Below are 12,594 nucleotides of genomic sequence, written 5' to 3'. Positions count from 1 at the left end.
AAATACACACAGTAAAAGGTTACAATTTAGCAAACTTTAATAATTTATATTTGGCTTAAAAAACAAAAATTCTTGTCCAGTTACAATAAGATTCAGATTGACATTGAAAGTCAAATGAAAATATAGAACAGAAGAAATATGGACAAATGGAAGCAATACAAAGGATATGCTAGAAGAGAGATGAGTCAAGACAATGCCAATATTACAAAAGAAGCAATATAAAAATGATACTGTTAAATTCTATAAAACAAAGCATTATTTCCAAATCCATCCAATCTCAGCTCAAATAAATTCAACATTATCAAAATTCTTTGAATAATAGTTGTTCAAAGAGAAAATCGACAACTTTAATTACTGGATTGTTTTACAGGATCAGTTTGTATGTAACGATGAACTATGCGAAGACTGAATTTAAAAGCCAAAATGTTTTCACTTTTAAAGCCAATATGCTGATGTTTATGAGGAATACATTACCAAAAGAATACATTTAGCTAATGAAATGTATCAGGATGATGCAAAATACAGAAGAGGAGGAATACCAGCGATTCTGGAAAAGTTAATAACCAGCAAACACCCTATATTTCATTCAATTAATATTTTTAAAGTTTTCTAAAAATGTAAAAAAATGTTTAATTTTTAGGAGACTTGTAAAAAAATTAATAATATTTAACTTATTTTTTTCAATTTCATAGAAGATAGCATTTTTCAACAAAATTTTATTAGGCATCAAGTATGTGCCAAGCACTCAAAACTGAAACTCTGTATAGTAGAGAGAATGTATGCCAAAGATTTCATATGCCAAGTGACTGAATAAAATACTTAATCTCTCTGAATTTTCTTATCTATAAAATAGGAATAACAATACCTACCTCAAGAGATGTTACAAGAAATATGTGAAATGACATGCAAAAGCATTCATGCATTCGAGGCACTTAATAACTACTATTGGTCATTAATTTATTTTGTAATAAACAATTCTTATAAATCACTTTTCAAACATTTTAAAAATAAAAATAATTTAAATCCAAGAATATGGAGGATAAACACTTCTACATACCTATTGCCCCCAAGAGAATCCTGTAGTAGTCTTGTCAGCTTAGAATCTCTATAGGGAACATGAGTGGCCCTCTTGCTCTTGTCTCCCAATGCACTTATTACATTGCCAAGTGCCAACTAAAAGGTAGAAAGAGAGAGAGGAACATGATCAAAATGTACTAATTATAACATTTTAAAATAATGAAATCTTATAGAAAATAATACGAAGACATGGCAGAATTGAGACCAGTTCTGTTTGGTTTTACTTTACATTTGTATTTTGAAATACAAAGTAAACTTGAAGCTTTCCATATAACTACTAAAAACTGACACCAATCAAAATTTAGTGCTATATAGATATCTATAACTCACAAATACTAAAACATCTATGAAGAGATTTTCTTTAGAAATAGGAATGTTATAAGATTGATGACTTCTAAACCATTCTTAGAATTATCAGAGCATCATGAAGCGTCTCTCACAAAACTGCCAATTCATGTTGCAAATTCTTCTCCTCAGCTCTATGATGAAATAAACTGCTAGTTTCACAATTTCATGGAACTTTCTTTTACTATAGCTTCCTTATATGAAAACAAAATTTCTTTTAACCACAATAAACATATTAGTATGGTATCTCTGAATAAAGTATTATTAAGTATAGCAGCACTTAGAAATTCAATGAATCTATATACTAAGCATCCAATATTTAAGAAATTAAGTCAAATTGTAGAACTCTTTAGTCCCTCCTCCTGCCACACGCTTCTACTTTTCCTAGTCACTGAACTAGCACCCACAGCATAAGCATTTTCCTAAATGCTTGCCATACTCGCCCATAACCATATTTTTGTTAGAGCTAATGGATGCTGCAGAGAGTGCATCAGCATCACACTGTGTCTTAGTCCCCTTTTCTAGAGTCTGCAATTTTAGCCACTGGTCACACTGTACCTCTACCACGTGTCTGAACATGTTTCAATAGCCTGAACAAGAAAACTGAGCAATGGCTTTTGTCTTTTCCAAACAGCACAAATGTAAATACCATATCATGATTTTATATCTCAAGAAATTCAAAACAATACACAAAGTCCAGGATCCTGCTCACTCACTCCTCTGACCACAGTATTCAACCATATGGTGGAAGCATCAGGATGCATGGTTGGAAAGACTGGCTCTCTCTAATCAGTCTCAGCTGATAATTCCCCCACAGAAGAGTTATAATCATGTAACAGCAAACATTGGGCAATGACCAAAAAAAGGACCATATGCTTGGATCCCCTGCTTTAGGAAGAAAGGGAGAGAGGCAAAGCAGAAAACACCTGTCCTGATGCATCACAGAAATTTACAATGCCATTACTTTTAAGCAGAAACAAAGAACCACTTTTATAATGAAATCAATAAGAAAAAAATTACATAAAAATTTGGTTCAAAACATTTTCTTTCAGATAATAGAAACTTTAGGCTAACTCCAACACAAGATGTGTTCCAATCAATCAAAAACACCACTAGATGGCAGGGTATTAAAGTTAATTCCTAAAATGAGAAAAGTTATCTTTCTGAAGTAATCATTATTAAATAACATGTTATTATAATTTCCAAAATAAAGTCTGTCATAAAAATGTTAGCATAAAACTACTTTAAAGGTCATCCCACATAATATTTAGTATTGAGTATATTTTTAAATTTGAGAATTTTTAAATCATTTCTATTATATATATATACCTTATGCACACATCATAAAACTTAATCCAATTAATTTTTTATACTTGAAGAAAACTTACAATGTGAAAAGGAGAAAAAAAGTTGAAAGCCTGACATCAAAATTCAATGCATTACTCATAAGTTTACAGTAACTTTCATTTTTCAGCTCAGTATATGAAGGATTTCCACTTGGGTATTATATATTATAAAATGGAAAAGGATAATAAAATAACCATGATATATTCCCAGCACAAAGTCTTAGTCTTACAAGTCCACAGTTGATGGAAATGCCTTCTTTTGCTCTCTCGCCTGTAGCTCCAGTACGCTTCAGTCTTTCTGAACCTGCCAGATCAACAAAATGGAACTTTGCAGTCAGAGTTTCAAATTCATTCATCTGTGATGATTCAGAAATCACTTTATTATCAGTTGCACTTTCCTGTAATTGAGGGAAATAATTGAAAATACTTTATTAATGTGACACTAAATATCCTTCAACCCCATCTTGCCTTCATTATTCTTATAGCCAAGTACAGGCCTGTAGTCAAATAAATATAAGCACAAAAATGCCTGTTGCAACTAGAAGCTTAGACAAAGTTAGATCAAAGAGAGCTATCAACTGAGGCTTTGCTTATATCAAAGAGAAATTTGTAGCATACAGCCCTCAAAACCAAAAAGGGTCTCAAGTAACTAATCCATCACCGTACTTTCTGGCTACTGCAGACACAGAGTTAATTTTTAATTTCAAAATTTTAGACGGCTGGCCAGCTTTAGCTTAAATAAATCCAGGGATATCTCGTTAGGAAAAGGAATGATTAAACAAACTAAATTTGACACAAATATTCTCTTTGATATCATGTGATTTTATAGAAATGAAATCTGAAAGTTTAAGACATTAGAACTAACTCACAGCATCTATTTGGGGACACATTCTGGTTTGACACAAGTGAATGGTAAAAATGGCATGTGAACGAGAGCTCTGAACATTCATTTGGGTACTAGCAGTTGTCCGAGATAAAGCACCCAGCTTCAAACACTGCATCATCTGGAAAAGGGAAAGAAAGAGGGGTTTTACTTGAACAATACTTAAACTAAATCTACATAATCATAAGTCTGAGCTACTGGTTAAAATTCATCATATTAAAAGATGTACAAGAGGTAGACTATCTTATTATTTTATTTACCGGCACTTTTTGACCAGAAAGTATAATAGTGTTTGTTTTTTGTAAATAGGAGAAAACACTGAGATTCCATTGTTTGCCATTTGCTGCTGTCTGCAGCTTCTATCAAAACTATTACAGTATAACACTTTGGAACAAACTAAGCAATAACCTGAATTACTCAGGCTCTTCTGTATTTTCTTATTTGTAACTTTTTTTCTTTTTGACCACTCCATATGACTTGCAGCTCTTTGTTCCCCACCAGGAACTGAACTCAGGGCCAAGGTACTGAAAGCACTGAGTCCAAAACACTGGGCTGCCACAAAACCCCCCAGAGTAAGTTTTCCTAACAGTCCCTCTTTAGGAGCCATAATACAGGACTACACGGTATTGTTTAGCCACTGTCATGTCTGACTCTTTCGCGACCATGAACTGGAGCCTGCCAGGCTGCTCCTCTGTCCATGGAATTTCCCAAACAAGAATACTGGAGCTGGTTGCCACTTCCTTCTCCAGGGGATCTTCCCAACCCACGGACTGAATCCGCTTCTCTGCATTGCAGGTAGCTTCTTTACCACTGAGCCACCAGGGAAGCCCCACAGCCTCCATGTGATATAGCAGAAAGCACAAAGGGCTGCGGTCTCATCCTTCACTTTGAATTATCTAACCCTCTTTTTCTAGGTGTGAAAGGAAACCATACATACAATGCTTTACATTCTTTAGATGTTATGATAAATGCACTGACTTTATCACAACTGTGACATTTTTAATAATAAAATCCTGGAAAAAATGATGAAGATAAAAATTTACCTCAATGCTACTCTTTAGGATACAAATTTCATATGGTGAGCAGCAAAGCTATTAAACAAAGCCAAATGTGCTCTAATTTTTTCCTTTGGCCGTGCCTTGAAGCTTGCAGGGATGGAACCCATGCCTTCTGCATTGAGAGTGCAGAGTCCTAACCCTTGCATCACCAGGGAATTCCCCCAAACATGCTCTATTTTAACTATAACATAAATGTCACCTCGGATTCTGTATTCACTGTACGTGTTGTGACTCCCACAGTATAAATTCCTCCAGCTGAATCTTCATGAATCCTTATATTTGATTTTTTAGTTTTTGCATCAATATCACGAGTAGTATCAAATAAGTCAAGAACCTCTTCATTATATAGCTATCAAAAGAAGTAAGTTTAACATTAGCCAAAATTGCCTCATGGCTCTAAGAACACATATTGCATGTTATCTTTGAAACATATCTTAAAAGCTCTTCTAAATGACATATTTATTCAAACTAACACATAAAAATGACCACAGATAAAAATCAATGCCAGATTTCTTTACAAGGGTAAGAAGAGTAGAAGACTTAATCATGACTAATGAGTTAAGGACTAGATAAAATGATCCATTAATCCTCTGCAAGAGATAAATATTTATAAATACAAGTAAATTATAAAAAAATATGTATCAAATGTACACAAATCCTAAGCTTGAAAGTTTAGGGAAGGTTTTAAGAGTTTTTAGTGTTTGAACTAAAAGTATATTTCCTTTGGCCCTACAACCCTCCTTAGTGTGTCTAAAAATTAATACTTAGTATTTTTGCAAGATGTGCAATATATCAATAGATTCTGATGAGACTGTGCTACCACCTTCTAAGAGGATGTATATACCAATTTTTCTATCAATATGCTTAAAGCCACAATGCCTAATAACATTTACAGGGTGAAAGGGAAGATAAAAGAACACTGTTTCTTTCCTTTTTCCATCATTAGTTACCTTTCTTTTGGTAGAAACATATAATTATATTCTTCTTTCTTTTTATTCAATTGGAATGTCAATTAAAACTAGCAGTGAGATAACTGGTATTAATTTGAGTTGTTTTCTATTTTGTGCTATATAATGCTGAATAAAATGTTTCATCATTTGTCAAAATGATTTGCTTAGGTGATGTAGACTACAATTAGACTAGAATGCTCATTGGACCAAGCGTACAGAATTATAATGGTACTGTCTACCCAACTGCAATACTGCTCAAATCTCAAATGTCTTCTTACTAGCATGACCTTCCTACCAGCCTAGACTGCCCTAAATTAATCCAAACCTGCCCTAATCTTTAGATACTTCATTAAAATATCCGCACATTCTTGTAGTAATACCAGCTTCTGCAGCCAGACTAGTGTTGCAACATTAATTGTATTATTCCTCATATTCTCTCCTTCCCTTTTGGTATTAGTTACTGAATTCCCAGCACTTTGTGAACCTAACTACATTACAAAAGTAATTCTCAGAAAAGAAAAAGAAATCTGAAATCAACAATATTAATTGTTTTACTCTATGGATGCTGGTCAAATATCTATAATTTAAATGCCAGTAAATAAGGAATACTTATTACCTATTATCTCTTGTTATTAGTGCCTATGTTAATTTACTCAAACAATATTTATTGAATACCATATGCCAAGCACTAAAATGGAAGCTGGACTATAAAGTCATAGGGCTATGGTCTTAAGAAATAAGATTTAAAGGAAACTAATGACACAGTTAAACCATTACCTCCAAGAACTGGGCATTCACTTTAAAATCTGGAGGAGGAAGTCCGTTTTTAATGGAAGTGTGCTTTTTTTCTTCAATACTCTTGAAAAGATGTTTAACAGCACGAGAAATAATACCCTGTTCTTCCTCAATGATGTTAACATCAAATCCTGTTCCCATTGTGTATGTTTTGCCAGCTCCAGTCTGAATAAAAGAATAGAGAAAAATAGATGCTTGATCTTAATAACATAATCTCAAGCAACAAAAATGAAAGTGGAACTGAACTAACACTTCTGAAAAGTTACAGCTTCTATGAAAATAATTTGATACTCACTTGTCCATAGGCAAAAACTGTAGCATTATATCCTTCAAAACAGCCCTCAATTAGTTTTTCTATGCATTGAGTGTAGATCTGCTCTTGTTGGGAGTCAATGTCAAACACATAATCAAAAGTGAAAGCTTTATCTTTGCCTAGGAAGACTTGAGGTTCTCCAGGTGTTACAGATGTACAAATATGGCATCCCTCAATCCTTTCTTTGGCAAGCTGTGGTCTTATTCTGTAAGGCAAAAAACAGGAAGAAATAAAATAAGATACAGTATATGGAAAAAAAGTGAAGAAGTAGGATTTTGAAAAGCCTAGCCAAATCTTTTTAAATCACAAATGTAATCTAGTATTTACACCTTGAGCTGAAAAGTTTAAGGTAAATAATACTGAGTTAACTTCAATATGAGTTACTTAATCCAAAAAAATCATGACTAAGAGTAAAATTAAACTTAAAATTAAATACTTTTGCGAGTGAATATCTTTTCTCAACTCCCTAAGAAGTAAAGACTCAGTTAAGTAAGTTCAACTACCAAAGTGCTATTTATTGTTATCTTCGTTTTAGATTTTTTTCTTTATTTCCAAAGAGGATGATATCCAAAAGTGAGAAATTAAGAACATACATAGCATTTATTTTGATACCCATGACTCACCATTTTTTGCAAACTCTTCACTAATGTTTCCCAAACTTATTTGAACATAACCTTCTGTTAGCTTAACATATTTAAGCATAACCCCAGAATATATAATCCCACATTGTATATTCACTTATAAATATATGCATGTACCATATTGATTTGTTATATGATATATATAAAAGCAGAATTTTGAAAAGAATTTAAAAATAAAAACAAAAAATTTCTAAATATTTTCTCTCCAAAACTATCGAATCAGCATTTACATCACAACATTATACTTGACCTACACCCAACTCTCATACTTCAGATTCTAGGATCTTCCTCATATGCATTAGCATTCTGCTTTCAAGGCCAAGTTTTCAAAGAAGGAAAGTAAATATGGTGATATGTTACTAACAGAACAAAGCAAAATCTGGCCCTGTTTTATTCACTCCATAAACAGGACCATCAGGACATACATGTCACTGATTTATTCTACTTGGGTTTTTAAGAGGTTCCTATTTGCCATGGAGAAAGAGAAGCAATTTGAGGAAGAAAGTAAAGACAACCAGTAATAGAAAATATAAAATAATATAGACAGAAAACAGGATTTTAAAGAAATCTCATTTTCAGAAATAGAGATCTATAGAAGTGGAATGAGTTCATCTATTTGTTAGAAATAAAGCCAAGCTGAAGTCCAGATCACCTGAGTTTTAATCCTTGATAGTACTGAGAAGGGACTGAATTTCTGTAAACCTGGTTATCTTAAACAGAATTCTGTACTAGCATAAACGTGTTAAGTAGAGAATATTATTTATTTATGCAATTTTCCCTTCTTCTGTAATAATGATGTTTTTCTTCCATAAAGTCTTCAACTTCAATGATTTGTTTTAATAGCATGCAATAATCAATGGGGAGCTGGCTAGGTGCTGTGGAAAGAGTAATGAAGTGTCCATAGGAGACTTGGATTCTAATATTTCTCTCACTCTATAGGTATCATGTGGTCTTCTCTTGGAGCTCCAATTTCCTCACCAGTTGACAGAAACTATCATTTTCAAGATTCCTTTCAGATCTAACATTATTTATCTGAAGAACACTGAGTAATAATATTTATATACTATTATAAAGATAAAATTATAAGAAATAAAACAAATGTTTCTTACAAGAAACTATATCCATGGACTATAAAAACAGCCCATTGTAGTAAGCAGCTTTGACTTTCTGGTTCCACATTTTCTTGAAGAGTTGTCTTTCTCAAAGTTAACATTCCCTTTTTCCAAACTCCCCTTTTCCTGTCACACTCCATCCATTCATGGGGATAAATATGATAAATACAATCCTCCTCAGGAGAGTCAAGAGGAGAAAAACAAATCCCCCATGCTCCTTGGAAGAATCACCATCCTGTCTGTTGGCCAATTAGAAGAGTCAACTTCAATTACTCCCTATTCCATCTATCTAACCTATCTCTAAGAACTATTACTTATCTCAGAAATAGTTCATCCATTTTCTTCCCTTCCTCACCTAATCAAGCCACCATTATCTCTTACTTGGGTTATTGCAAGTCTTCTCACCAGAGAGCCTGCGTCAAATTTTGCCCCCTATCAATCTGTTCCACAGATTGGTACTGATATTTATAAAATATGAAGTTGGTATATTTGTAAAATATGAAGTTTATATGATATTTGTAAAATATGGTTGATCACTGCCTTGCCTAAAACTCTTTGTGTGCGTGCTAAGTTGCTTCAGTTGTGTCCGACTCTTTGCAACTGTGTGGACTATAGCCCACCAGGCTACTCTATTGATGGGATTCTCCAGGCAAGAATAATGGAGTGGGATGCATGTCCTCCTCCAGGGGATCTTCTAGACCCAGGGATTGAACACACATCTCTTATGTCTCCTGCATTTGCAGGCAGGTTCTTTTACCACTAAACCCATCTGGGAAGCCCAAAGACCCTCTAGTATACCCTTAAATCACTCTGCAGTCTCCTCTTGCCATGGTTAACCTTCCCATCAAAGGACTTTTGTTAGTGATGGTAGTTGTGGTGATGGTTTATTTTCAGCTAGTTTCACTAACAAATTAAGCTCTCTCTAGCATCTATGCTTTCAAATATGATTTTCTCTCCTGGACATTCCTCTTTCTCAATTCCCAACTCCTTTTCCAGCCTGAACATCTTGTTTTCAATCTCTGTTTAGATTTCACTTCTTTCAGAAGGACTCACCTAATTCTGCATTCCACCATAAAGTCATATCTGAGCTGAGGCTGTGTCTCCTGAGAGCTACTCCATTTATCCCCAAATTCTGCTCTCTCCCTGATTTATAGCTGCACTATGAAATTTAATAAACTCCATGTAATATAACAGATAAACATAAAAACAACTAAATGAAAATCAGCACTAGGCTACTGTTTAAAATCACTGCCTCATTAATTTTAAGTAAATGACTATGACCACAGGCCATCTTATTTGGCTATTAAAATACTTTTAATTTAGTTTCAACATAAAGAATAACCACTATTTGAATTGCAGCTACTACAGCCAATTTTAGAATGCCAGTGTCACTCAAAATTTACCTAACCTCTACTCACCTGCTTATTATCCTTGCTAATGGCAAGGAGGAGTGCATTTGAAAGATGGATAATATGCATTCATACCATCTGCATGGGTGGGGAGAGTGACTTTAAAAACCAAAAAGATGGGTGGAACCCTTTTCTACCCAAAACAGGCAATGGCAGCTTCCCAGCAGTCTGAGAAATTCCCATCTATAAGGGGATGGTCTCTGGCACAAGCAGATAACTGGAAGCTGACTACACTTCAAAGTTCAGAGATATATTCATTCACCTTCTCAATTTCCTTTTGAAAATTCAGATTATAAACTTTCCAAATCTCTAACATTATACTCGTCAGGAATTCTCAGATAGTCTTAACCCAAATCAATTAACCTACTTTAATAATGTAGAGTCTGAAATTTACATGGCAACAAGCTTCCATTTAGAAACTATAATTTGATGTTATATATAGACAAAATATACCACTCTTCTGGGAAAAACAAGACTAAAACTAAAATCTGATATTTATTATTTTATATATTTTGAAATACCTTCTTTCTTAGTTTTTTATATAAAAATAAGAACATTAAACATACTCATCTAATCCCAACATTAAGAAATAATAAAAAGCCTTGCAGTCTTTTTAAAATGTTTATAATCAAACAACTAGATATATTAATATTTGAAACTGCTTCTTAAAGAAAAACAATTATGCATAAAACATGTCATAAATATTTAAGATATTTTAATACTACACAGCAATATTTAAAAAGGCAACAATGTGGGTTCTATCTAAAACAGTAATTTGCTAATGGAGATGGGTTTTTTTCAGATGTTACAGTGGACATGAATATAGGCAAGGTAGGGCCATTATGGAAAATAGTGACAGTTTCACTAGAGAATATGCCCTGTTTCTTAGCATGAGATTTGGAACCTTTTATCCTTTGTGGGCTATTGACCAATAGGGTGGGATCTGAAAGGGAAAAATCCATGGAGAGCCATACAGAAATAAATATACTTTGTTATAACCAGTTTTTGAAGGTTGAAGGTTTGAAACAAAATATGATACAAGCTGTCAATTATTCAGTTTTAAGATAAAAGGACATGAACAAATGTATCCATGTTCTGAATCTTTCCATCAGCTTATAGCAGCTTTTTAGTTTCTGTTCTCACACTCTATTTAAACTGCTTAGACAGAAGGCACCAATGACCTTCTTATTTCCAAATACAATGGATCCTTTTTAGTCTTCTTCTTACCTGACACATTTGATCCTATTCACAACCAGTAAGGGAGAAAAAATCTGTTTTCCTCTACCCTTCTAGATTCTCCTGACTAGGACCCTTTTGACAAGACAGATAAACAACATAAAAACAAACAAATTTATTAACTTTTGTTTCGTGCATATACATGGAAATATTCAGTGTTGAGTAAATCAAAGAGTGGTTGCAACTTGAATTTATATAGCATCTTAACAAAAAGAAAAAGGGCTTTGAGTTTCTTGTACAACAAACTGTCAGCATATAAATACGTGTAGGAGCTAGTGGAAAATAAAGGCTAATTAAGTAAACTTTATTATGTAGGATACTTTGGTGCAGTCTCTGGTAATTAACTTCTGTCCTTGGAGCAGAGCAGAGGGAGAAAACCTTTTAAAAGCTAGGTCCTGCTTTTGGGCAAATATCTGTTTCTTTTCATTGCCTTTTCACAGCCCAAAACAATTCTTATGTCAAAATGGCATATAATGGGGTGGCATTTTCTGCTCCCCTACAAACACATTTCTCAGTAGTTAGCTTTTGTGACATTCCTTCTGAACTTATCTTTTCCTCCTGTATCTCATATGCCAAGTTGCCTTAAAATATCAGTGTTTTCCCTGCCACCAAAGCGTTCCAATTATTTAGCATGGTATCTATTCTAAGCTTTTCCTAATCTAAATTCTGCCTACAATTCCACTCTCAGATCTAGTTACACTACTCAGCTACATCAAACCACTGATCATTTTTTGATCAACTAACTACATACTTTCAGTCACTGTGCCAACCTACATGCTTTTTTCTCTACCTAGAACGCTGGACTTCTATGTCTCCGCATAGCAACTTCTCTGTAATTCTTTAAGACCTAATTCAAATATCAGTACATTTATAAAGCTTTCCCCTTCCTCCCAAATTTGAATTAGTCTATGCAGTTTATACAAGATTTTAGAATGTGCCAAATCACTTCTGTCATCTTTGACTCTTTGTGACTCCATGGGCTGTAGCCTGCCAAGCTCCTCTGTCCATGGGATTCTCCAGGCAAGAATACTGGAGTGGGCTGCTGTTACCTTCTCCAGGGCATCTTCCCAACCCAGGGATCAAACCCATATTCCCTGTGTCTCCTGCATTGGCAGGCAAGTTCTTTACCACTGAGCCAACTGGGAGGAGATTTTAGAATAACAGATATCAAATTGAATTCTTATTGATCACTAGCAAATGAATTATTTGAGAACTGAGAATATAGGTTATTTAGGCATAAAGTTAATTCAACAGATGTTGATTTACTGACTCCTATAAACTGCTCTAGTTACAGGGGAGGAATATTCCAATACTGTGCATGTGACTATCACAGTAACTTAACTTTTTCCCCATCAACTCTACTCTGTTACTAGAAACTTGATCTTGAGAAATCATTTAACTAATGTATGTATTAATTTCCCAGTCTATA

The 12,594-nt window shown here is 33.9% G+C and overlaps 1 protein-coding gene across 18 annotated transcripts in view; it reads right to left on the bottom strand.

The window, feature by feature from the left end:
• KIF21A (kinesin family member 21A) overlaps nt 1–12,594 on the bottom strand; it is a 182,300-nt gene that overhangs the window by 75,255 nt on the left and 94,451 nt on the right. For all 18 annotated transcript variants that reach the window (XM_069584617.1, XM_069584618.1, XM_069584622.1 and 15 more), the window contains exons 2-7: nt 6,750–6,972; nt 6,437–6,619; nt 4,909–5,058; nt 3,638–3,772; nt 2,999–3,166; nt 1,058–1,173 (exon numbers count right to left, since the gene is read on the bottom strand). In XM_069584617.1, coding sequence (XP_069440718.1) covers nt 1,058–1,173; nt 2,999–3,166; nt 3,638–3,772; nt 4,909–5,058; nt 6,437–6,619; nt 6,750–6,972 — 975 coding nt within the window. The remainder of the gene's footprint in view (nt 1–1,057; nt 1,174–2,998; nt 3,167–3,637; nt 3,773–4,908; nt 5,059–6,436; nt 6,620–6,749; nt 6,973–12,594) is intronic.

Source organism: Ovis canadensis, chromosome 3 (assembly GCF_042477335.2).
Source record: "Ovis canadensis isolate MfBH-ARS-UI-01 breed Bighorn chromosome 3, ARS-UI_OviCan_v2, whole genome shotgun sequence".
Taxonomy (NCBI): domain Eukaryota; kingdom Metazoa; phylum Chordata; class Mammalia; order Artiodactyla; family Bovidae; genus Ovis; species Ovis canadensis.
Note: the sequence above shows the minus strand (reverse complement) of the source record. Positions and strands in the feature narration are given on the sequence as shown.